General features: G+C 38.0%; 1 protein-coding gene across 1 annotated transcript; it reads left to right on the plus strand.

Moving 5' to 3' along the window:
• LOC306868771 (uncharacterized protein) lies at positions 1-16,086 on the plus strand. The gene is made up of 17 exons (XM_079415119.1): positions 1-251; positions 722-902; positions 1,830-2,007; positions 2,468-2,552; positions 2,691-2,845; positions 2,976-4,463; positions 5,959-6,408; positions 6,545-6,913; positions 9,441-9,584; positions 10,082-10,651; positions 10,817-11,272; positions 11,386-11,901; positions 12,041-12,574; positions 12,913-13,124; positions 14,649-14,940; positions 15,034-15,196; positions 15,614-16,086. Exons 2-17 carry the CDS (start codon positions 798-800, stop codon positions 15,945-15,947), a joined length of 6,051 nt encoding a protein of 2,016 aa, XP_079271245.1. The 5' UTR covers positions 1-251; positions 722-797; the 3' UTR covers positions 15,948-16,086.
• The last annotated feature ends 11,226 nt before the right edge of the window (positions 16,087-27,312 follow it).

Below are 27,312 nucleotides of genomic sequence, written 5' to 3' on the forward strand. Positions count from 1 at the left end.
GTCACCATCCCTCTGAAACTAACAACATGGAGTCCGGTGTTTAGAGTGCAAAGGCGGTCTTCACCGTTAGCTAAATATATATGCTTTTCCCGGTGCTCCTGAGGGAAGGCAGCGACGCTCCGGGACCTATAAAGCGCAACGCACACATGCTCTCTATAAGCGTCAGTGCGTTCGTGCCACTTGAATCCATATAGGACATGGAGAGAGCGATGTGATTGGACGCAGAAGATTCCAAAGACAGGCCGCTTTCCGTGAGTGCTGCACAATTCCATCCTCGTCGCACACATCCAGAGAGATGTTTAACAGATTGTGTCCCTGGAGAAGACTGATAGTCCAGTCTTGACATCGCAAGTTATAAACGCATGCAAACTGCATTATTTTCGGGAGCCGGTGTATGCCCCCCCCCGCCCCCCAGTAAAAACGGTCTCCTTCGATATTATCAGCATAGGAAATGAGGCATGATAAAATAGGTCAGGCAGAGTGACACTCCTCAGGAATTAAACACAAAGATTTAGTTATTCAAAATGCACTCTTTCAAAGGCTGGACAGCACAGAACACTATAGCTAATTAATCACCTCTTGAGTGGATAAACATCTTGCAAGTTTTCATCTATAGATTTTCTTTAAAGACCCCATAATAATTTGACTTTTGAAGCTTCAGGTCCATGTCTATGCATGCATAAGGTCAGAATGCATCTTAGTTGTTTGTATTTTTGTCCAGAAATGGAATTGCTCTTCGTAATGTAGGACGGGAGAGGTGGACAGCAGTTGCACCCAAGCTAGTGCACCAGGGGACCATGGAGCCTGAAGAGGATCTCTCGACCAGGGACCCCCAAGATCTGTTGTCCAGCCCAGGGCTACTGCCTTCAACATCCACCTCCTTACTCAGCTGCACCTTCCTGGTATAGTCAAGGCACCTACCAGTTCACCTACATATACTGTGCCCTATATGTATTCTTTTTGTGAAGACAAATACATACTTTTGAGTATGTAGCAAAAGAATAGACAAGCATTGGGACATACTAGTTCATCATACTTCTGTTACTTAGTTACATGCATCCTGTCACTGTTTAAACTGCCCTGTCAATCATCTTCTCACAGTTTAAATCCTCCAAATTTATTAAATTTAATTTCCTACCATATTATAAATGAAGCAGCATGTTGATGTGCCAGTAGCAGGTCTGTCGTGCCGAGCACTCTCATGATGACCCATTTAAAAAATAATGACCAAATGCATCTTTATAAAAGTTCACAATGTTGTTGCAGATTAAATGTAATGTGCATAAAATTATATAATTATTTTTTCATCAAGTTCAAATGTTGATTATTATTCACACAAATTCCCCTTTATCTAAACTTTTCTAATTAAATGTCTTTCTCGCAAATCCGTCATGTTTGTAGTTTTATTTTTAGTTTTTTTTTACTATTTATGTGTGTTTGTAGATACTAATTTCAACATATATTTAAGACACACTAATTCTATTTTGGAATAATATTATTCAGGAAGGATAGTATGTAATTTGGGACACAGCGTTTAACTCCCCTTTTTCTTTTTGGATTAATTTATTCACTTTTCCAATGAAAGAAGAAAATAGACTTATAGAAAATAAACAATATAACTATACTATAATTATAAAATATAACTATAAAATAGAAAATAAACTGTTACTCTATTAATTAAAAAAAAATATGTGGAAGACATTTACAGTGATTATATACAATTTTGATTCCAATCTTTTAACAATCAGTGTACACCTGTGTGAGAATCGTGCAACATTTTATTTCTTCCCTAAACATGTTGGACTTGTTTCAACCCTCTGAACTCACAGGGGGGGTTATTGCATTGTGATGATATGGATAAGGGTGATGGAAATGGAGATTCAGATGGTCCAAAATGCTTTTTCCCCACACTGGAGCATTGTGGTAAAGTACAGAGAAGTCCACGATCTTTAGCCTTCCCCTCATCTCTCACATGGGACTCGGATTCTGAGAAAGAAACCTTGGACGGTAATTGTCTCTTTGGTTCATTCTTACTTTCAAGTCTGTGAAAAATGCATTTCTGAATCATACACTCTGAGAAAGTACCTACTTGAGAAAGTATCACTGGGGCAGTACCTTTTTAAAAAGGTACACGTTTGTTCCTTTTAGGTACTAATATGAACTATTATGTACCTTTAAGGTACATAATACCTTTTTAAATATTACATAGTACCTTTTTAAATACACTCTTTACAGCTTTTGTACCTTTTTACAAAATAAACTCAGACCGACTAGAAATGAGAATCTGCAATGATTCAGCTAGTTTCAGACTGAACTCTGCATTTGTACTGTGAAACTCGTCTCTCTGTGAACAGCGTTAATGGTTTTGTTTGTCTACATGCTGTAGATATATCTATGAGTCTACTGCTTTCTGTTAAGTCATGTATATTGTTTGTGTTTCTGTGTGGATTCCATTGGCTTATGTCAGAGGAAGAACTTCAGCACTTTTCTAACCCTCATGGTCTGGCTGCTCACAGCCCAGGAAGTCCCACCTCTGGACAACAAGAAGACAGGTGAGATACAGATGATTATATGGAAAAACAGGTTTATAGAAAAGTGCATTCATCAAGTTTTTTTTAACGTTGAGGGGTTTGATGGAAATAAATATTAAGCTGCAAGCTATTCATCCATTTTAATCCTTATGCTTGCAGATTTGGCATTGATCCGTGCCAAGAACCTGTGGAAACCAAGCACTTATTTCTTGAGAAGATCCCACTTGACCCCCTGGAGGTGGAGAATCAAGGAGATGTTACATACAAGGAGACAAAAACTACAGACTCCAGCCTTCCTAAGCGTACAGCAAAACGTAAAAAAAGCTTAAAAAAACGTTTAAAAGCTTAAAGTACCTCAATGCATGGTTTGATTGTCAATAACACCCTGTCATATATAAAAAAAAACTACTTAAGTTAATAAAGCCTTTTGCTGTTTTCTTGCAGTGGAACAAGACAAAGTGAGCCATCTACCAGATACTACACCAAAGGGGGGATGCCAAAAAGACAAGAAAGATGAGCAGAAAATGCTTAATAGTAGAGGGCGAGAAGAGAAGATCACCAAAGAGCCAGATGTGTACACCTTCCCAGGAGACTCTGAACCAGAAAGTCCACCACCTGGACCTTGGGCGCACTGCACCTTCATCCAACGCCGAAGAAAAAAGAGGGCCATATTGAGGCCTTTCTCTGTCTTAGATACTTGGCAGCGCACAACGGGAGCCGGCAAGAAGACCAGAGGAAAACCCTCGGGAGCAAAGGGGGGTAAGAAAACCACAAAGGTTGGGGAAGGGATGTTTGAATTTAAAGAGGAAAAGGAAGAGAAGGTACGGGGAAGGCAGAGGTCAGTAGTAGAGCACAAACTGGATGGAGACCTCTCCCAAGAGATTTTTACATGTGTAGAATGTAGCATTTACTTCAAAAAACGCACCCATCTACGTGAACACATGCAAGAGCATGGCCAGGTTGGTAAATCTGGGAAGAAATGGCAATGTGGAGAAAAAGACTCTTGGAGTGGACATCTTAATAAAAATGCTTTTGAATGTATAGAGTGTGGTCTGGAGTTTGTAGACAAGGTACTGCTGCTGGATCATCAGCGATGCCATGAGGAGTCACGGCAGAAAATCCTTGAAGAGATTGGAAAATTAAAAGAGGGGGATAAACAGGTGGCACAGCAAGCCAGTTGCAGTAAGGCAACGGAGCCAGTCAACCAAGAGTCAACAAATGTTAGCCAGTTTGTGTGTCTTAAGTGCAACTTTAGCTCTGATTTGCCTCAAGAACTTGCAGAGCATGCCAAGATGCACAACACTCGAACAAGAGCTGGTGTCTATCGAACCTCACCCCGCTTTCAACAGAAGTCCTGCAAGAAAGGACAAGTTCAGTCCTCTGCAGATGTTATATCAACTCTTGTCACATCACCTCTCAACAAGAGGTACCCCATCCGGGCATCAAAAAAATCTAAAGAAGCAAAGCCCGAAAGTGGCGCTTCACAGGTGGACTCTAGTTCATTGCCTTGTCAAAGTGCTTCTGCAACCCCAGGAGAGGCCACAGAGCAACCTAATAATACAACTCTATATGAAAATACAGACCCTGTGGAAGAGTTGAGACAAACAGAAGAGCCCAGGACAACTCTGAATAATCCTGTGGAAGAGAATGTTCCACAACCTCAGCATCTCATGTTGTCTACGCCAAATCCCAGGGCTGCTCCACGGCGTAAGGATGTGGCATTCAAAAGTATAGGGAATAAACGCTCAGCCCGGGCCGCAAGGGGTAAACTGGGGCGCACAAGAGCGAGTACAAGACTAGATCCTAAGTTCACCCTTACTCCCGTTATGAAAAAACAAGTCCAAATCTCAAACCAGACCGAAGATAAGTGCCAGAAAGAAGACATTCCAACACCAGAACCAGAACATGATCCAAAACAAGACTCCAAAACAGGTAAGTCAATAACAGGTTATTACACCAAGACCAGTCAGTGCGTAGCCTTGTAGCTAAACTGGCAAGGTGGTAACAATGGCAAGACTTCAGTGCTCAGAGAACAGTAATATGCACACTGTATAAAACTTGAATACCCTAAATGTTGCTCAGATACACTATACTTACCAGTGCAACATTTACATACTGAAAAATAGAAGCTGTAAAATGTCATAAACTAATGATATATTTACTACTAAATTGTTAATGTATTTTCAGAAAGGTCTGTATTTTTTCATCAATTTCTCACCATCTCTTTATAACATTGTCACATTAAATAATACTGTCATTAACCACCACAACAGAACAATGAGAATTTGCTTTCACAATTCCAATTTCATATAGGCAAAATCTGAATAAATACATTACCTGTACTTCTGTTTTTTGTCTTGTAGTGAAGCATGTATATGTGTGTGTGCACAATTTGTATTGTTGTGTTATTGTGATGCCTGGATTTGATGTGCCAGAACCATCCTTGAACCAAAATTTGTGTAGTGCTACTTCCTGTTTGATTGGCCGCTGGTTAAAGGAGTGTAGTGAGACTCCCCATTCCATTGGCCAGTTATAATTGTGAGGTGTTACTTCCTGTTCCTGTTCCATTGGCCGATGCTCACTATTAGCCACTGCTGGTGGTGTACAGAATTTCTTTCTTAAATTTTTATTGTAAGAGAAGAACCTTTCTCAGTGGCAATAGTCAGCAAGGACCAATACTTGAATGGAGGGCAAATGGCAATCCTTGAAATTCTGGAAGTTCAGCCATAAACTTGGGCAAATCCCAGGTTTCACCCTGGTCTGAACCTGGTCCCTTCCCCTGCAGACTTTGTGGAGGTACCTGCCCTGGCCTTGCAGCTGAAGAGCAGCTTCTCAGCCAGCCTCCGAGGGGCAACAGAGAGACTGGGGTTGCTTGAGGGGCAGCAAGCCCAGCTAAGAAACGAGTTACCCCTCATCCTCATAGAGTCTCTCAGCTCTGACCTCCAAACTCCCCTCTCATGCAGCAGGGTGATGGGTGAGTGATGAGCAGAGCCACAGAGATCTTAAACGGTTGCAGAGTAGCCAGGCAAAGCTGTTCCTTTTGTATACAGTGAGCCCAAAAATGAGAATTATGTCATCATTTACTTACCCCAATGTTCCAAACCCATATGACAATCTTTCTTCCATGGAACACAAAAGGAGAAATTCTGACGGACATTCACAACACTTTTGACTTTTTTGGAGCAACTTTTGTTGTATAGAAAAAAGTACCATGGACAAAAGTAGTTTGGGACAACATGAAGGTGAATAAAAGATGACAGACTTTCCATTTAGGTCAACTATTCCATTAACTTGTCACCATTCTCATTGCATCCCACATAATTTTGTTTGCATTTGACCATTAAATTGCGCAATACTGGTCTTGAATGTATTTTTCTTTTTATAACTGTTGAACACTCTGTAACAATCCACATTAACCCCACCCCAGAGACGGAGCCACCTGCTAATGATCCAGATCTCAAAGCCAACTCCTCACCAAAGAAGAACAGCAAAAAGCTTGAAGTACAGGGGGAGGAACCCAAACTCAAAGAAGACAAATCTGATAGTCTGGAGAAGAGCGGAGAAGACACACTTGTTGCTGCAAAACTAGAGGATGAGGATGATGATATCGATGAAGATGAAGAGGATGTTGTTAGTCGTCTTATTGATGCATTAACTGAGGAAGATGATGAAGATGATGATAGAGAGGGGTTGAAGAGTGTGGAAAGAAAATGCCCTTATTGCCCAGATCGATTCCATAATGGCATCGGACTAGCCAATCATGTTAGGGGTCACTTGAACAGAGTGGGTGTCAGTTACAATGTTAGGCACTTCATCTCTCCGGAAGAGGTCAATGCCATTGAGAAGAAATTCTCCTACCAGAAAAAGAAGAAAAAAGGTGAGGATGCTTTTAAATGTAAATGTAACCTACTATTGTTAATGTTCATTAACTTGATGTCTCATTAAACTTTAATTGCCTGCCACAGAGAACCAAAGGCTTGTTTTGATGCTCTTCTCTCCATTGCTACCTTTAGTTGCCAACTTTGACCCGTCGACCTTCAGCGTAATGAGATGTGAGTTCTGCAGTGCTGGCTTTGACACCAGAGCTGGTCTCTCCAGTCATGCCCGAGCCCATCTCAGAGACTTTGGCATCACCAACTGGGAAGTCACGGTTTCTCCCATTAATATTCTCAGAGAGCTTTTTGCCAAGCATCCAGATCTTGTTCTACCCACTGCACCCACTCATACTCTCCAGTCAAGTGAAGAACAAAACTCTGATGAGGAGCAAGAGTGCAGGAAAGACATGAAAGACGAGGAGAACATGACAGCAGAACCCACCACTCTTTCTTCTCACTCTCCAAAACGGCACTGGAAGGAAGAGCACATTATAAGTGACCTGGAGGGTAAGTGGATGGGATTTACTTCTGCTTGATTTCTCAAAAACTTTGTAATTAAGCCACGAGTCATGTCATAGTTCTTACTTGCAAAGTTTTTTTTTAATTAAATATATTATATTATTATAATATATTAATATTATATATTGTACAAACGGTCAGATGTTCTTTGATTCTACTGAAGCACAGGATGCTCTTTGAAACTTTGTAAAGTCATGCTGGATAATGATGAGGTATTACACAAACTTGCGGAGTCCATATTAGTGCATGTTGTTATCTAAGGAAAGGGGGATATAGAAAATTAATGGTACGATTGTTTTAAAAAATATATGAAATTGAACTCGTTACAATCATTTTTGGTGGAAATATTTGTATTGCATTTGCAAAAATGCAAAATCTCTAGTGGGGTCAGACTAGTTTCAGGTTTCACTTTTGATCACTTTTTTGTTTGTTATTTTTTCTTTATGTTTAGATGTTTTAACTGGCTTTTCAAAGGTTAATTAGGCAATACATTAAGTGTGTAGGCCCATTACTTACTCATGTTACTAATTAAATGAAAAGCCTTTACCTCTTTGTGGTCAGAAGTCCAAAATAGACTAAAGGAAACCTCAAAAGCTTGTGCATGCCTTGGGTTTTTTGTAATGCTGTCAGGGGCAGTTGTGAAAGCAGATGTAAAGATATTTGTATGGTGCAGAACACTTGCTAATTTCTTAATGCAATCTTCATTCATGTAATTGATGTCTGGTATTTTAATATTTTGCTTAGTCTCCGCCTTTATTCGGTTCGTCACGCCTTGGTGCGTTAGTGCACGTGTGCGGGGCAAAATGGCTGCTTCCACCTCCCCGCAGACACAAACAATAGCGGAAAAATTGTCTGACTGTAGGTGCTGTAATAAATCCGATGCGCTGCAGCGGCTGAATGGTGAGTGCATGCACTTCCGCGCCGTGCATGGGGATGCATGAGAGATGCATGTGCTCGGAGCTTCGCCACTTTTAAAGCTTGCATGGCATGCAATCGTGTTAACATTTTAAGACAAGCTCCTGTCATACCCGATGTGCGTTTTAAATAACTGATGCAAGGAATGGTCCAGCGAGACAGAGTGCACGTACGAAAGCGACTCACCATTCCCCTGCCGCCTGAACAGTTTTCGATCTGAAAAGTCACGATATGTGACATTTTGTGCTCAGGTGCTTAATAAAGGCAGCTTTTGATGTCTTGTCAAAATGACGGCTTCTTTTTTCCAATGCATATGTATTTATGATTCTCGAATTTAGGATGAGTCTTCGCCATTTTACTCGAGGTGCTTTTTTAATGTTGAAATGGAGTGTGGCATCACTTTTTTCTTGGTTCTCATTTCTTTTTTCGCGCACTTTCACAAAAACATTTTTTTGAAAAAAAAAAAAATGTCAGCGCTACTTGTTTTCTTTTACGCTGTCCTGAATAAGTTATTAAACGGTGGATTTTCGTGTTTAACTTATTGCATTTAATGTAATTTTTTCTCTTTATTGTCTGGTTATTTCATGAAGTATGCCATTACAGTGAATTTTCATTTTCAGTCTGAGCAGAAAAAGGGCTGATGTTGCTAGAATTGTGTCTAGGACAGATCAAATGACAGAACAGAAACGCCCACCGCAGGAACGCGTTCAAAGCTTATTATATTGAATATGCTGAGAAGAGCAAAACCAGCAGGAGCTTCAAAAGAAAATCACTGTGCTGCTTGAATGTAGACCTGCTGAATTTACCTCTGGTGTGAATAAAGTATCAGTCTGTATGTTCATCTAATAGTTAGTCTCGAGAAATCAAAATGAAACAACTTTAAGTCAGACAAACCTGTTGTTTTATAATCTATTTGGTTGGTGCTAGTTGTTTTTCTAGTTGTATCGCCAATTTGTCCATTTTAAAAACTCTGTCATTGTTTAATTGCTGCCAATAATTGCAATCAAAGCCGTGAAAGTTGTGTGCAGGACAAGACTTAGCATGGTGCTGGGGTGGGCTATTCTCCCCCTTTAACATTTTCTTTGGTGCTTGAGATAGAAAAAAAAGAAATGAGGTAGAAATAGTTGTTTAGTCACAGATGATTTTGTTATATTTATGGCAAAAGAATTGGGAGACTGTAATGTCATGATTGGACCAAAATTTGATTGGAAATTGTACCAATCAAATATATAATTGGTAATATATATAATTGTGTATAATCTCAAAGAAAAAAAAATGATGTGAATTTTAAGGGCTATTAGAAGGATGAAATTATGTTAAAATTCCTTTGCTGAAATTGACATCAAACTACATATTTTGTGATTACCTTATAAGTTACTGACGCCATAATAAGGAAAAATATTTAAATATGTCTTTTAACAGATAATCTTACAGAATTACCTGGCCATGCAATTAAGCATGAATTAATTATTATTATTATTTATTTGATCTGTGCATTAGATGAAGGTAAAGCTAAAGGAAACATTCATTTGAGACCTTGGTGGCTTCGACTCTACAATTAGCTAATTAAAAAATGTTGTCTCTGTCTATGCATATACAGATAGGGAGGAGGCAGAGGATGGGGAAGAGGAAGAAGAGGAGGTCCAATTGCCTGTTACAGATAAATTGGCCACAAGTCCAGGAGAAAAGACCCTGTTCTCTATTGAGGAACAGAGCCCTGAATCCAAAGAGACAGACGCTATGGGTAATTTGAATTTTAGACTTTTAATCTATTTTTAAAATAATAGCTCACCCATAAATTAAACCTCCATCATCATTTACACACATTATGATTTTGTTCCACACCTGAGAATATTCTTTAAACATTCACCTTTTGTGTTCCACAGAAATTCGTACAGGTTTGGAATAACCTGATAGTGAGTAAATATGGACAGAAATGTTAATTTATGGATGAAGTAATCCTTTAAAAAACATCTGAATTTGCTAGTGTTAATTACATGAACATAAATATTTGAGCTGATGGGATGTTATGTTACATATATTAGTGTCCTTATTAGTCTGGTCTGTCACCTTGATTTTCTGTCTCTTTACATGACATTTTACAAAAAAAAATGTTGATTTCCACAGTGGAGAGTCAGAAAAGGTCTATTAACTCTGCTTAGTGAATAAATTGGAAAAATTTGGTTAGCAGTTCCATCTATCAAAAGATAGATCCTGAATCACCATTTTTCTGTTTTCCAGGCTCTAACCTGTTGAAATGTGAGTTTTGTGGTGCTGCCTTCGAGACACGTCGTGGTTTGTCTAGCCATGCCCGCTCTCATCTACGCCAGCTCAGTATCGGCATGTCAGAGAACAGTGGCTCACCCATTGATCTCCTCTACCAGATCACTAAGGAACGCTCCATTGATGCACACTTCACTGGCACCTCCCCTACTGTGGAATCTCCTAAGAAGCTCCAGCACCATGCCTCTATTGTTCCTATACCTAGCCCCACAAAAGATGTTGAAACTGAAGAAGGACTGCTGGACACCAAGCCCCCTGTCCCGTTTTCTATTGTGGGTTCCGCTATTAAAGTTTCCTCTTCCCCAACTACTCACTCTGCAGCTGGCTCCCTGCCTTCCTCTCCATTTGTAAAGTCTCGGTCCCCTTCCCCAGTGCTTAGAAAGGCTCCCATCTCTTCCCTCCTACCCGTGTCTTCCCCACTGCGATCACAGGAGCATAAGACCTTAGGAAAGAACCAGTGTACAAACCTCTCCAGTCCAAACAAACCATTCTGGGCACCGCAAGAGACGGATGCCCCATTGAATCTTAGTAAGAAAGCATTTAATGTACTAAATAGTAATAAAGAATTTCAACAAGCTGTTTGTGATTTGTTTTTGTTGTCTTGTGGTCATCAATTTGTTCTTTTTGCGTGTTTATTGTCTGTCCTTTTTACAATCTCTTTAACTTTTCTGTTCCTCTCACACTCCTTTCTAGCGATGGACATGGACTCTAAAGACATTATTTGCCAGTTGTGCGGTGCGTGGTTTGAAACAAGAAAAGGCCTCTCGAGTCATGCTCGTGCCCATTTGCGCCATTTTGGGATTGACTACTCTGAATCCAAGGGCTCCCCCATTGACTTACTCAATCGGTTCATCTTGACTGATGACTTTAAGCACAGAGCAAATTCTTTTCTCTCAGATGGTCCAGAAGACCTGAGGTCCCAGAAGACCAGCATGACATCCCTTTTACCCTCCACTTCCCCTAAGAGATCTCTTCCCTCCAGCCCTGTCCTATATAAAACAGCAACCTCTTCTTTGAGGACAACAATTGGCTCCAAAGCTACCTCCTGTTCTAGCCACCTCTTATTGGGCCCACCCCAAAAGAAGCTGAAAGCCTCTTCGTTGCAGGTCCTTCGTTTCAGTAGTGGAGAAGTGATGTCCTTTCCTATAGGTAACAACTTTTATGTGTTTTTGCCTGTCCTTGTCTATTACTAGCTTCCTCAATTATGTTAGGTAATTTACACACCAAAACTGACTTAAGTCTGATAAATTGTTCTTTACCAGAGCCGATGAAAGATGTGGGGTGTGAATTCTGCGGAGAACTTTTTGAGAACCGCAAAGGCCTCTCCAGTCATGCTCGCTCCCATCTGCGCCAACTTGGGATCACCGAATGGTCTGTGAATGGCTCACCTATTGACACACTAAAAGAGATTATAGTCCGCCGAGGCCTGCCGTCCATCATACCTCTGAAGTCCCCCAAATCCCCCTCTTCTTCTCCGAGCCCTGGACTGCCTCGGCCCGCACTCCAGTCCTCTTCCCCACCAGGGAATGTGCTTGGGCGCCCACCTTTCCATTTTGCCCAAACTCCAAGCCACGATCAGCCTACTACCCGCAAAATGTCTCCTTCGACATCTACTGCCAGTTCTTCCCCAACCGTAGAGCTGGTTAAACCAAAACCAGAGCCTGAAATTGTAGAGGTTACCATGAAAGGATCAGACATGGGAGTTAATGAAAGCTACAACCCAGAGCCACTACCTTCCAGTTTAAACACTTCAGATAATGTTTATCCAGTCAACTTGGGTATGTTTTTCTGTTTTCACACCTGTGATATATCTTTGTTTGTTTACGTTTAGCATTTTCAATGATCTTAATGGATGACTTAATCATTCCCAGCTCAATCTGTTCCCAGCTCAATCTTTTACTGTTTTTTCTCTTACAGTTATGACTCAGGAGAAGGAACCTTCCCGTGACATTCGCTGTGAATTCTGTGGTGAATTCTTCGAAAACCGCAAAGGCCTCTCAAGCCATGCACGTTCACACTTGAGGCATATGGGTATCACAGAGTGGTCTGTGAATGGCTCGCCCATTGACACACTTTGGGAAGTCATGAGGAGACAAGGCACTACCCCTGCATCTGTTGCCTTGGGCATAAAGGAGGAACCAGGACAGGATGGTGGGATTTCATTGAACAGTCCAGGCTATCAGTCCTCTGCCCTGTCCCGCAAATCACCTCTTAACCTGCTCCACTCTGGCTCGCGTCTTCATAAGCATGGGCTGGGAAGCATTGCCTTGTCAACCTCACCTGTGGGGAAGATTTTTGGAGTGCCTCCACTGAAGAAGAAGGTGCTGGTGGAGGAGGGACAGCCAGGAGGGAAAGCACTGCTCATCCAATCTAAAAATTTCTCACCTCCCCCACAGGACTATTCCTTTAAGGGTAAAGCCTCAGTGGAGAAGCATGGGGTAGGCCACATGGGTAAGGTTATATTTTTGCCTGACTCCTTATTTGGTTCTTTTTCTTTACATTGTTTGAAGACTATTTGTAGTGCAGTGCATGTGTTGCTTCCATGTTTGCAGAAGAATGAATCTCAAATAAATAAAAGACCATTAAGAATTCCAAGACTAAAAATAGATTCAGTCATGTGGATGGTTATAATGAAAAATTATATCAAAACTGCCCCTATCTATAGATCTTTCTGGTCTAATTGTGAACTACTCATTGTTTGCATGTTTGGCACAATATTTATTGGTTTACTTGTTGTGCGAATAGTCTCAAGAAAAATGTGACTTCATCTTTTTGTTTTTCCTTTTCAGATGCCAGTTGTGAACTCTGTGGATTCTACTTTGAGAACCGGAAGGCACTGGCCAGTCACGCTCGAGCACATTTACGACAGTTTGGCGTGACAGAGTGGTGTGTAAATGGTTCGCCTATCGAGACGCTGAGTGCCTGGATACGCAGCCGTCCACAGAAGGCAGCAGAGATGCAGCAAAGTTATGCACAAGGAGCCCGCTATGCCCCCAAAAAAGTATGAAAGCAACTGGAACCATTTTGTGATTCTTTACTACCCTGCCCAGTCATTGCAATTCTGTGGTGTCTTGCTGTGAAAATTTGAAAAGCTTGCTTTTTAATTAGTGGTCGACCGATATTGTTTTATAACAGCCGATGCCGATATCTTGGAAAGCAGGGTGACCGATGGCCGAGATATAGCCGATATAATTTTATTTAATGTTAATTAATATTTAAGACATTTTAAATAATTTGAAAATTGATTACAAATAAATGTGTAAAATAAACATACTTATACTTTAGATGACAAAGTATTTTTCACAAATAAATAAAATATAAAAAATATATTTTATTATTAAAAAAAGGACGTAAACACTGTAAGGGCACTCAGTATTCTGGGAAGTTTGTGTGCATTGGGAATCATATTGTTCAAATTAAGCCAAGGTAACAGTCATTTTACATACAGCACACAATGAAAATGACATGAATATGACAGTGGGCAAATGCATAAAACGCAGCATAATTTGAAATCAAAAGTTTAATATTAAAACTCTAGCATTCAGTTCGCACTGAAAGTCAGGCAGAGCACACGTGATCATGCATGATACAAATGCACAGTTCACAAGATCTCACAACTGGATTTAATAAGTTTGCAAGGTTTGTGAAATTAAATGTCCATTAGTCATTCAAAGATTTAATTTAAATGATATAAATGTGTATTTGCTGGATGCTAACAGCAAACGCTAAAGTATTATAATGTTTGCCTTTCTGTTACTAATAATATAAAAACAAAAGTTATAATACTTTTTGTATACATTTAATTCCTTTGTTTAACTGTTCTATCTGATTATTAGACAGACTTACTTTACTTACTTACTTTACTTTTGTCATTTAGCAGACGCTTTTGTCCAAAGCGACTTACAAATAAGAAAAAGTAACTAAAACTAAAAGTTACAACTCTATAAATACTATATACCTACATATTTAAGAAAATAAAGAAATTAAATAAAATTGACACATGCATATAACAACATTTCAATAATAAATATATAAATGAATAAACTAAAATAAAAAGCGATACTTCTATCCCTTGCCAGTGTCCCTGCCCGGTGGAGTCGCACGGTAGAGTCGATGGTCTTTACACTCTTTACTTTTTACTTTTGTCATTTAGCAGACGCTTTTGTCCAAAGCGACTTACAAATAAGAAAAAGTAATTAAAACTAAAAGTTACAACTCTATAAATACTATATACCCACATATTTAAGAAAATAAAGAAATTAAATAAACTTCTATCCGTATTAGACAGAATTGTTAATGACGACAGCAAACAAGAGGGAGAATGTGAGAGCTGTGTGGTCAACCGTTGCCGCTCTCAGCATCGTCAAAATAAAAGTCCTGTCTCGAACGCATCGGCCAAAATGAAAAATTATCGGCCGATGCCGATATAAAAAAAGAGCCAAATATCGACACATGTATCGGCCTTGGCGATATATCGGTCACCACTATTTTTAATGTCAATTAAAATGGCTGTAATTTTTTGCAGAGGTGCGGTTCTGCTCTCTCACCATCCTGTGACTCTGACCCTACAACTCCTGTTTCTCAAAAGCCCACTGTGGCCAAATGGGCATCTCTCACTTTGCCTCAAAAGAGAGCAATAGGACGGGATGTCAACAGTTGTTCCTGGGGGGTGTCATCACGGGGAACTGACGCAAAAAGCAGGAGTGGAAGTTCTACTCAGCATAGCCTTATTCCACAGCCTGGCGCTCATCATTCCAATAATGCACTTCCACATGCGCAGGTGGCGCATAGTGAACTCAACGTGCGTTTGCCACGAGGTCTGAGCACAGCTTCACCTTAATCTCTTCCTATTCTTTTTCCCTTATCTGCCTGGAAAATTATGCCTAATCTACCGATTTCTTTCTCTTAAGGATTTGAGAGACGGCCACTTAAGCACCCATCAAATGCTGAAGGAGGGGAGGGAGAGAGTGGCCCCCCGAAGCCTCGCTCCAGTACCGTTCCTGCCCTTGTGCCAAAGCCCCCCTCCACCCCACTGGTTAGACTTGTGGGTAAAATTTACTCACTCAAGTGCCGGTGAGTTGCATATATTCTGTACTTGGATATTAGATTTGTTCCATAACCTAGTGAGCTACCTTGATATCTTGACTGCCTACTATCTTATATATTAATTGTATTTTATACATTATATTTATTGATATGTTTTGCTAAGTAAAATTATATTTATATAATTATATAATTTAGCATCTCTCTCAACTCATAAAATATTTCAAATGGTATATTTCTTTCAGCCTACAACTACGTATGTCTTTTGGAATAGTCTTTGTTATGGGAGCATGACCATGATGCCTTAAAATATGAATATCATACCCATATTCAAGATCATATTTATGTCCTTAGCACATTTTGGTGTCTAGATAGTATGTTTAAATAGCTGTAAATGTGTAATCCCTCAGAACCAATTGTCATTTATTTATAATTCATTTCTTTTAGTTTCTGTGATGTGGAGTTTCACGGCCCTCTCTCAGTACAGGAGGACTGGATCAGGCACTTGCAGCAGCACATCCTCAATCTTAACTACAACAAGACTTCTTCACCCGCAAATGACACTCCTGCCCAAAGTGACACTCCTGATCCCAAACCCCTAGTGTCAGCTGCTACCTCCACGTCCACTACGACCATAGCTCGCCCGACTACAACCCCGTCCACGCCCTCCCCAAAGCCCACAACTACACCCACATCAGCCTCCACACCTACATCCGCCCCCAGCCAAGCCTCCGCGGGGCAGCCGGCCGCAGCAGAGCCAGTTCCTTCTCCTACTAATTAGGCCATGTGTCCTTCCTACATATGTATGAGATGCCATCATCTTCACCAGTTATTTCCATAATTTGTTTCTGTATTACTCATCTTTGATTATTTCAATCTCTGATCAAAGGGAGAGATTTTTAAAAAAATCTCAGCTAGCGACCCACTTACCCTGACCTACATCGCAAGCATCTGTTATGATTCAGGCGTGAGGTAGGTGTGTTGCCATGACAGTTCTCATCTCCCTTTTGTCTCGTAAGGATCGACCGTTATTTAGGAACAAGAAAAAGTCACAGTATAATGCAACTTTACTTTTGTTTGTTTCGAAAAGCAGAATTAGTATGTGGTGAGTTCAGTTCAGTAAGCTATTTGGCCCTTATGCCCAATGATTTGTTGTTTAAAATGATCTCACAAAACTCTTTAGCTTACCAAATGTATTCTTAAATTGTCAACAAATCAGGGAATTACAATCAAAAAGGCACAGATATAAAGCTCAACCTTAAATGGTTTCACTATGAAGCACTTAAACAAAAGGCCTTGACCCTTTGAAACAAAGCTTATCTGGTTCTAGCATTTGCAAGTTCACAGTTTGTAACTGTTTTAGCTGTGATAATGGACTACAAGCCTGCACAGCCATGCAGTTATCAGAAGATATGAGACGTTCGTTTTGAGCAGACACAGATGGGTTTGTGTCCAAATGGGACATGCCTTTTCTTTTCTGCAGTCCCACTGCAATCTAGACATTGATAATCTCAGTTGAATCTTGCCACTTAGAGTTGATGATCAAATTTGTCTGGAACCGATTGCTGCTAAATATTTAAATAAGCTAAGCACACTTAGTTAAATGCATCGTTTTAGCACGACCAACAAAATGAGCATGCAAATTCTGTCATTCCTTCCATTTGTATTCCATACGTATTTATGCCTTTGTTGCTTTTTTGTATGGCACATTGTTTTGTAGCGTGTTTGCACAAGCTTATGCGATGCTTTGCATAATGCTTTGATGATTCCGATCCTAGATCGCTCCATTTTCTCTCCATTTTAATTCTGTGCTTTGCACAAAGTAAACTCTAAATGAAACAGTCGACGCAGCTGTCTAAAAGTCTTTGTTGCTTTTTAAATGATAATGAAGCTTTCTGAGAAATTGCCTTGGAAAAAGTTGATGGCCCGAGGTATTTTATGCTCATAAAATTAATTTTTTTCCCCAGATGCATTTCAAGAGAACCCAAATTATGGCTCATCTGAATGTTAAACGAACTGAAGTATTTGGCTACACTACATTTGAATGTTTCACAAGAGTAAAAGGTTAATGCACTTTTATCTGCAAATAATTAGGGAGTGTTTGTGTGTGTGTGTGTGTGTGTGTATATATATATATGTATGTATATGTGTGTGTGTATATATATATATATATATATATATATATATATATATATATATATATATATATATATAATATTTTTAGTTTTTCTGGGCATAAAGTGCTAAGTCTATGACAATTAAAAATAAATAATAATTGTTTTTGCCTGTACCAATTTGAAGGCATTTTCACAAAAACGTAAACTGTAGAAATTTGCCAGTGACAGAATGTGCCAAAGAGAACGTCACACATGTCTCTGTAGCTTTAGCTTTTGCAAGTTCTTTGCAAGTCCATTGTTTTGAATTTGAGCAGTTGATGGCGGCAGCAGATTTGCTGCTGTGGATTTGCTTGAAAAAAAAATAATAATTTAAACTTACGGTTGAGTTATACTATACGAGTATACTATACAAATTCACCATACTTGTGGTGCCAGGAATTATGACGATTTTTACCGCGAATACGGTGACTCTGCCTCCCAAACACGCGAGTGCTTTTGGTAAAATTTCCATATCTGCACAGGAAAGCAATAACAAACCGGTCCACTATGGATGTTTGTTGCAGCTTTCACAACTTAACTCTTGACTGTTAGGCTTTTAGTATTCCAAAAGGGAATATTATTGATATATCTAACCTAACATATGTATAGACGAGAAGAAGATATTAACAGTTTAACACTTCAAATGTGATCTTGATCATTGTGAATTTATTTAGATTTTTAATGCTGTGTATTTTTAATGAGACATGCGTTCCTTTACTTGCAGTTACATACCAGTGGAATAGATCAGTGTTTTATTTTTTATTCTGTCAGTTTTTCTTTTAAGATACAGTGCATTGGTGCTCATGCGAACGAGCGGATGTGAATGGATTTTTAATTGAAGATTGTTCCAAAGGGAGATTGTCAAGTCTTTGTGTAAGGACTCTAAAAATGTGTCTTAAATGCAACTGCTCTGTACATTATGTTCTTGGTTAGTTGGGTCATTTTGTGACTGTTTCCCAGTTGGCATGTGCTTTACAGCTGATGGTGTACGTTCTCCTAAAGATCTGGTTTAGACTGCGGTGTCTGTACAAGTATTTGTGTGTATGAGAGAGACGAAAAGACTTTTTGTGGCTGAAAGAGAGAAATGCCATGGAAGTGTTGACCATAGGAAGATTCGTGTGAATCTACTCTTGAATGAAAATCATTAAATGTGATAAGAAATCTCAGCGAGTTGTGCACGTATCATTTTTTGATTTATAACACAGGAGGCTGATCAACAATACCATATTTCATTGGACGGAGGACAGCAACGTTCCTTTGCATATGTCTTATCAGTGCTGGGACTGTTGTAAACAGTACAGTTGCAAAACAAACAGCTGGTAAATGGTTAAAGTCAACACGATGGGAACACAGTTATAACAAGCTTCCTGAACTGCTGTACTTGTAAAATGCATGCTGCTTTTCATGAATTGGGCACAAATCCCATGTTACTTATATTTGTTAGATAAACTATTTCGTAAAACTAGCTTGCAATGGAAAGCATTTTTGTACACATTGTACCCAGGATGTTGGCCAAAATCAACATGGTGATTTGGTCTGTCCAGTCTCAGAGGTCTTGACTTTAACTATGCAGCAGTTACTGTAAAATTACAACATCATTTTAACAATCTGTTTTGTTACTCATTTTATTGTGATAAAATTTGCTAAAGCAAAAATCGCGAAAGTGACATGATTTGGACTCTTTCTACAGACAAATAATATTGGTGATTTAATTGATTTGTCAAGTCTAATATTATGAACCAACATTTAGTCCTAAACTAGCTAGGCTAGTTTAATGTAAGCTAAACCTTTGACCCAGTTACCCATTCTGGTGTATTTTATTTAATTTTATCTTAGTATCTTATTTTATTTTGCACAGTATGGGAATTTTTGTATCACTTAACAGTAAGGTTCTATTTGTTGACATTAGTTACATGAACTAACAATGGAAAATAGTTCTAAAGTCTATTAATCTGTTGATTTCATCATTATTATAATCAAAAGTTGTACCGGTTAATACTCTTTAATGGACTAATGTTAACTACTGGTGTCTTGTTGTAAAGTGTTACAACAATTTCTTTAGTTATTATTACTGGTTAACTGATTATTTTATTTTTAAGTTAAGAAAGGATATGTAATGTTTTTGTCAAGTCTATAAATATTGTGAACTAATATTTAGTCCTAAACTAGCTATAGGCTCTATTGAGTGGCAGTTTAATTTATGCTAAACTTGCCTTTTATTTAATTTTATTGTATCGCATTGCAGACATTTTTAAACACGATTTAGACATTCTCATACCATATAAAATAAAACCCCTCATATAGTTTGCTCTCCTGAGGTTGGCTTTCACAAAAAGAGAAAGAATCCAAAAAAAAAGAAAGAATATATTTTTAGGATTTTTAAAAATATATTCACAATATTAATACCAAGTAAATGTGGAACATATTACAAATACACACCAGAGGAGGGCGCTATTGAGCTACAGAACGTTACATATTTATTTAGACTTCTTACCAACCTTATGAATCACGGCCACTAAAGAAATAACGATAGAACTTTATTTTACGGTGTCCTTGTTACACGTTACATGTACTTACTATTATAATGACAATAAATAATGCGTAATTACATGCAAGTAACCCTAAGACAAACCCTAATCCTAACCGGAAACACTTTATTGAGTGATATTAATTAAATACATGTACTTCTTATATGGTTAGAGTTAGGATTAGGGTTTGGCTCAATGCTCATTTTTTTGTTATTAAAATAGTAAGCAGGCTACATGTAACGTGCAACAAGGACACAATCAAATAAAGTGTTACCTCCTAACCCTAACCAGTAAGTACTTGTAGGCCTAGTTAATTAATACTATTCAGTACTTAAATGTATAATCACACTGTAACAAGGACACTTTAAATTAAATTGTAACCGAAATAACCCATTTGCTAACATAGTATTTACAGTTAAGAGTATAACATGGAATATGTTGTCAATATTTTTATTTTTTGTGATAGTATTACAGTAGTTTCTCGTCATAGTTGGCTGCATACAGAAGCTTTTGATGGCAGGAAGTACTGAAAGCATTCCATGTTTAGTGATTTTCTGCAATTGACATTCTCAGATAGAACTGATAAAATGAGGAGTCCGTGTCTTTAGATAAACATTTTTGAGCGCATGGCATTTCAAACCATTTCAATCTGATTGCTACCCAATCTGGAAAGGCTTTTTGTTATAATGGATATTTCTGAATTCATATACTTCTCAGTTTATTGTTGTGAGTGTGAGCTGTCTGATGTATTATAGGCATAATAATTATACGGTGTGAATAATCTTAGGACATTTGCACAAAAGAAAGAAAAGACGCAGACATTTCCCAGGAACCATGGCGTTAAGTGGAACGATAGACAAGCTACTGTGAATGGGGATGTATCAAACTAAAACAAACATCAATGCAGACGTAAAAGCCAAACAATGCCAGATCCAAGCAAAGAGGCAGAAACATGGCCAGATGCTGTGAGAGATCTGTGTCTGACAGCATGGGGAAATAGCTCAGACATAAACTATACTGACACACTTGTGTCTCTTTTAAGTGGAGAAAAATACCAGTCCTGTGTCTCACATCAGGTGGAAAGACTCAAAGTCAAGGCTAAATCTGATCAAAGACATTGCATGGAACAGGGAACCACAAGGCCTATTTTTGTGCAAGTATAGCAACTTGGTAAAACTATTTGTTTGCATTAGTTAACTACATTTGATAACATGAACTAACAATGAAAAATACATCAAATAAAAATTAATAAACAGTTGTATCTCTTAATATATTATATAATAATGGGTCAGATCAACTGATTGACTGATTCTTATAGTTTTCGCAATCGCTGATTGCGATCTACACGGTACATACACGGTTTACAGTATACAAACAGTTTTTTATTGCATCGGTTTTACAGTGTATCAGCATTATATTGGCCATTATATTAATTTTTTTATTCTAAAATTAGACACATGCAAATCACTTATGTATTTTAGACAATATTTTCACAAAATGTTGAAAACCAAAAATGCTTAAGAGGTTTGTCCATATTCTGGAATTGATAAGAAGCAACTAACACTTCTGTTGATGTCTGCCATGCCAATATATCAGTTTACCATTAATTAGTGACTGATTATCAAATAGTCAAAATAGATTATCAAATTATCATTAGAATTCATGAAGCTTTATGAAACTTTTCCATTGTAGTACTATATATTTTGTATACAGTATAGAAGATAATTTGGCATGTGTAGGCCTATAATATAACTTGTATGTGCCGTACATATGGAAGAATTGACAATAAAGCAGACTTGACTTGACTAATCTCTCACAAAAAGTATGAAAAGGTTTTACAGGTTGTTTTATTTTAACTATTTTTTGACTATTTTATTTTGTGTTCAGAAAGAGAAAGAAATTCATACAGGTGTGGAACGACATTAGGGAGAGTAACTAATGACAGAATTTAAATTTTCGAGTGAACTATCCATTTAAATGCAGGTTAAAACTGATTACTTTACTACTTTATAGTGGTTTCTAATGGTAGAATGGCTGCCTAGTTTACTGCACACTTTCTACTGAAAAACACTAACTCTTTCTTCTAGCTTGCTGTTTTCCTGTCATTATATGTCTTATGAAAAAGTGGTCTGGCATACAGATGTACCAAAGGTTTTACACAACTCAAGTGTGCCACACAACTTTCACAGAGCATTGACTCATAAAGCTTTAGCAATGTCTTTGGCAAAGTGGTATAGGTCAACAAATGTTTATTTTTGGGAATGTGCTGTCTATTTTTGAGAATTTGTTTGGTCATGCAGTTCCAAAAATATCAATTTTTTAATCCACAAAACACTTATGGAAAATGTTTGTAATGGACTTTTCATAAAACTGTAGAAATGATGTTTTTAAATGATTACTAAGATAAGTGGAGTTAAAATACTATAATATTATGTAACACATTATTATATATGAAATATTATAAGGTTATAAATTGTTACAATTATTTTGTTAATGTATACACACGATGTGTTTATCATGTCGAAATATTCTATGTAAAATATCAATATCCTATTTTTAGGCTGATTAGAAGGAGCCATGTTTTCCTTCAGAGTGGGTTAGAGATGAGGGATGAGTGGACAAGCTGCTCTAAGTATTTCTAATAAGCCATCATGCGTTCTCTCTAAGGGCAGCGGGCCGTGTTTCTCTGGATCTCTATCTAATCCCCATCATTTATCTGCATCAGTTCTTGGCAGCAGAACAGAGGTCTCTGGAGATCTCACTGAGCTGCTAGTGATTCCCTCATGAGACATGCAGAGAGATTCTAGATATCTTGAAAGATTAAGTTTGCATTGATCCACCAGATTGTCCATCCATGCCTCATATTTGAACCGTCCTATTAAGATTGAGCTGTTGTTCTGCATGCAGACATACATTACCATCAAATGCCAGATTGTTTTTGTTGCCAGATCTGATTTAGATGTTAGTATTGTGCTTTGAGCGTTGTATTGTTCTGTATAAGGTCATGATGAGGTGAAGCTTTGATGGTTCAGATCCACACAGACTTAGTTTGAATCATAGGCACTATCCAAGCTAACGGAACGTTCTCACTAATGTTTTTTAAAAGTTATGTAAATGTTAGGACAAAATGTTCTTAAAGTAATGTTTATGGAACATTCTCATAACACTGAGACAAAAGGTTCTTAGAAAAACATTTTCAGAACATTGCCCGCTGAGATATGAGTCTCTATGTGTTCACTCTGTCTGGCGGCCATTTTGAAAGCTGTCTAAAAACTTTCACCAAAAGAGGAGCCCCTTAAATGTGCATTTTTTTAGACGTTTAAGCCTATATTTTAGGTAAATTTCACTACGTATTGTAAAATTAAGAGAGTTCAGACGTTTATAACCTAGAACTAGCAATGGGGGTGTCAAAGGATAATTTAAGAAATTGATGAAAAATGCAACTGGAATTGCCTGTGACAGACTGTTGCAGTGTCTTTTGTAACTGTGAGCTGTTACTAGGTGTTAAATCCTGTAGTAGGACAGTCATTAACAAAATGTCACATTTGTGTGGCGGTGACAGGCAGAGTAGGCTATGTGAGCGGAGTCGAGCCTCAACAATTTCCCCTCCGTGCTCTGAGCATTTAATAAGTCCACTCCGGGCTCACTGAAATCAGAAACACCTCTGCCTTCGCTCCGCAGCTAAAGTATTTCAGTATCACAGTTCTGTTCATAGGCCTATATTGAAAAATAAAATAAATAAAAGATTGTTTCAACGTGGCTTGTTGTAACACTAGTGCGCAAACTTTTTTTCCCTACCACATGACAAGCTAATTACATGGTTGTCAGCATTAAAAGGCATAATTGCTGCTTTTTGCAGTGCAATTATTATTATTTTTTTTCTTTGTGATGAAAATATCAGTACATTTTCGTCAGTTATTTTACCTACGGATCGATGCATTTCTTACAAATTTCTGCTCATTCGAAATCGGATAAAGATGAAAGATTACATTTGTTTGAATGCATTATTGAGAGAGCGATTGCGTGTGAATAAGTAGTAGCTGTTTAAATCATGCTTTCAGCTCAAAATATTCAGTATCTAGAAGGAACAAACTAATTCCTTGAGAACTATAACTTCCCGCTCATGTCCATTGCCATCATTCACATTCTTTCTGATTTGAGTGATCCTTTTCTATCTAGCTAGCTAAATCTGTTTAGCATGTGAATTCTTGCTTAATATGCAGTTTAATCACACCGCTCCGCTCACATAGCCTACTCTGATTGTGAGTAACTGTTGCTGTCATGACAGATCTATTTCAGAACCAGCCGCTATCAAAATAATCTGGCTGCGGGCCTGGGCAGTGCTCGAATTGAATCAAGTCTTATGGGGGGTCCCCACCATCAGACTTTTTTTTTTTTTTGGTGGGGGTGGGGGTTAGTCTCGCAATATACAATTTATACAAAATAAACAATATATTTGATCATAATATGCATAACTATATACTATTTAATGTTGCATAACAAAGAGAGATAAGCTACTATTCTTCTTTTAAATGGCTTACTCCAAGTAAAAATGTCTGAGGGACCCCCCTAAGTCTATTTTTTACTTCTTATGGGGGGTCCCTAATGCCTTATGGGGGGTCCCGGATCCCCCCAGCCCCCCTTCAATTCGAGCAGTGGGCCTGGGCCAGATATTATTGCTGGCAGGCCACTTGTTGCCGACCACTGACCTACAGGCTACTATTTATTTAGCAAAATCCTGTCATTTTAATAAATATTACATGAACTTTATAAAAAACTATTGCTGCTCCAATGAAGCTCAGTGTGCTCTCTTTACCCACTAAACATTGGACGTTGGATAGACGTGCTGATCATGTCTATATTGGGTCCGTCGGTCCATGACCAATTCTGGACATCTATTCGACGTCCAAACTAGGTCCACTATTTGGACGTCCAACCATGACCCAACTTGGACGTAATTTTGACGTTCAACATTTGACCTAATCTGGCTTATTTTTTTTGGACGTCATTTTGACGTCTATGGCAGTTGTGATATACACATTAGACGTGCGGTAGACGTCGAAAAAAGACGTCGCCTGGCGTTACAAAACAACCCCATCAATGGACGGAAATTGGACGTCCAAAATGACATGGAAAAGACGTCACTACGACGTCACATTGCGCAGTGGGTAAGCTCTTCCACATTGAACGTCTATGTAAATACTTCAGAAACAGACTTTAAATATTAACTGGTGGTTGTCACTTCAAGTTAATCGATTTTCTATGGGTTCTGTCGACTCAAATCTGCAGACTGGCTCTTATATTTGGCAACTAGCATCAACTTCTCCAGACTGTAAATCTGTGGAAAATCAGAGCAAACATCGTGTAGTGTATTCCAGCCTTAAGAGACTATAGATAAGTTTACATCCATTTAATAAGAGGTTTCATAATGAGGCTAGTTTCTGTGTTCATCCCCATGAATGAAATGTTTTATTGGTTTATTTTATTAGATTTTTGTATGCGTGTTACGTAGCTGAATGTGGACTAGTATAGATGCTGCAATGACACTTCATTATGAATATATAACTGATCGACTTGAATGCCTTGTTGCTTGATTTTAGTGTTCTGTTATTTTTTGTGATTGACTTTGTATCTTCAAAAAATATATATTTTTACAATTATTCTTTAAAAATTTTCCTTAAAATAAACAAGATTTTTTTTTATAAAACATGATGTGAGCTTAATGGGAACAGGTGTGTGCTTAAAGGGTACAAAAACGTACCCATTAAGCACAGCCGGACTTTAATTTAATTATGTATATCTTAACTGAAATGCTTTTGTCATTTAACACAAAATTAACTGTTTTATGTGAGAGATTAATATTTTATTTTAACACAACTTTTTGTACTGAAACCAATATCTTGTGCACTAAAAATGTCTCCGTGTAGATTTTGGTGAGTTTAATAGGTACGTTTACCCTAAACATTTTAATTCATTATATTTGGGGTAAAAATTTAATTACTACAATGTTGTAAGAAACATTTTAGTCACCTTTAAATAATGTTCTAATCACAACAAGAAAACAAGACATTTAATGTTCTTAGAATATTAATAATAAACATTCAAGTAGCTAATGTTATATTTTGGGTGAAAATGTTAGTAGATTGTTGTAAGAAACATTTTAAGAACCTTTAAATAACTTTAAATAATCATGAAAAACAAACAAACAAACAAAAAACACAAAGTTCCCACAAAGTTTTAATAACCTAAATTTGTTACCTGAGTTGAACAGTAATCTTTCAACTTTTATTGATTTATGGCCAACTTAACTAAACGGGGCAAATTAGCATTAGAGCGCAATTCCATAAAAGCGCCGATTGGAGGTGAAAATTCTGCGGGTGATTTACTGACAATGCACACATTAAAGAACACATACACAGCATCTCATTTTCATAATGACCAGCGCACTCTAAGCAGCGCAAATTTCCGCCTGCTTTAAGACATGGTTAGGGGGGAGGGGGGGGGGGGGCGTTAAAATAATGATGCAAATACCAGTAACTTGGCGAGCGCAAGTGTAAGTAAATCGCGTTGTGTGATTCATTTTAATACTCTTCTGCCATAAATTTTGCATCTGAAAGGGAAACTCCTACAAATGCATATTCAATAAGGTCAATTATTAAAATGTTTGCAGTCAGTAAGATTTGTATAGCAGTGATTGGTGGAGAGTAGCTATTGACTTCCATAATAAATAAATAAGTCAATGGCTAACATCAGCTATTTGGTTATCAACATTCAATAGAAGAAAGAAACTCAAACAGGTTTGGAACAACATGAAAGTGAGTAAATTATGACAATGTTTACTTTTGGTGAACTATCCCTTTAACTTTTTGGAATATTAATAATACAATAAATAGAAAAGATTCAAACATATGTCACCGACATAAACGCCAAGGCTCAATGCAAAAGAAAATGCTCGGTGCACTCTAAAAAAATGCTGGGTTAAATACAACCCGGTGCTGGGTAAATATTGTGCAGAACACATGCTGGGTTGTTTTCAACCAACAGTTGGGCAGTAACCCATCCGCTGGGTCTAAACAACCCAATCGCTGGGTTCGTCCATATTTTACCCAGCATTTTTTAGAGTGTGATGACTGATGTGTGTAAAAGTTAAATACCTGACTTCTGCGTATGTTACTGTCTGAACTGATGCAGGCGTCATCATCAGCATACATTTGTTAATAGTATTATCAATAATTCATAATTGCATTTCACCATCCATTTAATATATGCTAATGGTATAAAAGCTTTTGTTATGCTATGATTGCTAATTGCAAGAGGGATGTTTATTGCAGATGTCGTTCTGCCCCGAGTGAGTCATGTTCAACTATTGCAAAAGATGTATTAAAATAGAAAGCTTAAAGGAAGAGAGGAAATCTTTCAATGTTTGTTCACCAGTTTGTTGTCCAATATTTGTTAAAACACT

The sequence above is a fragment of the Barbus barbus genome (assembly GCF_936440315.1).
Source record: "Barbus barbus genome assembly, chromosome: 4".
Classification (NCBI taxonomy): Eukaryota; Metazoa; Chordata; class Actinopteri; order Cypriniformes; family Cyprinidae; genus Barbus; species Barbus barbus.

Excerpts from the sequence above, each read along its gene's own strand:
- LOC306868771 (XM_079415119.1), top strand. The coding sequence starts at position 798 with ATGGAGCCTGAAGAGGATCTCTCGACCAGGGACCCCCAAGATCTGTTG. Across the intron at positions 12,575-12,912 it reads GCATGGGGTAGGCCACATGG|ATGCCAGTTGTGAACTCTGT; the intron begins GTAAGGTTATAT and ends TTTCCTTTTCAG. Across the intron at positions 15,197-15,613 it reads ATTTACTCACTCAAGTGCCG|TTTCTGTGATGTGGAGTTTC; the intron begins GTGAGTTGCATA and ends CATTTCTTTTAG.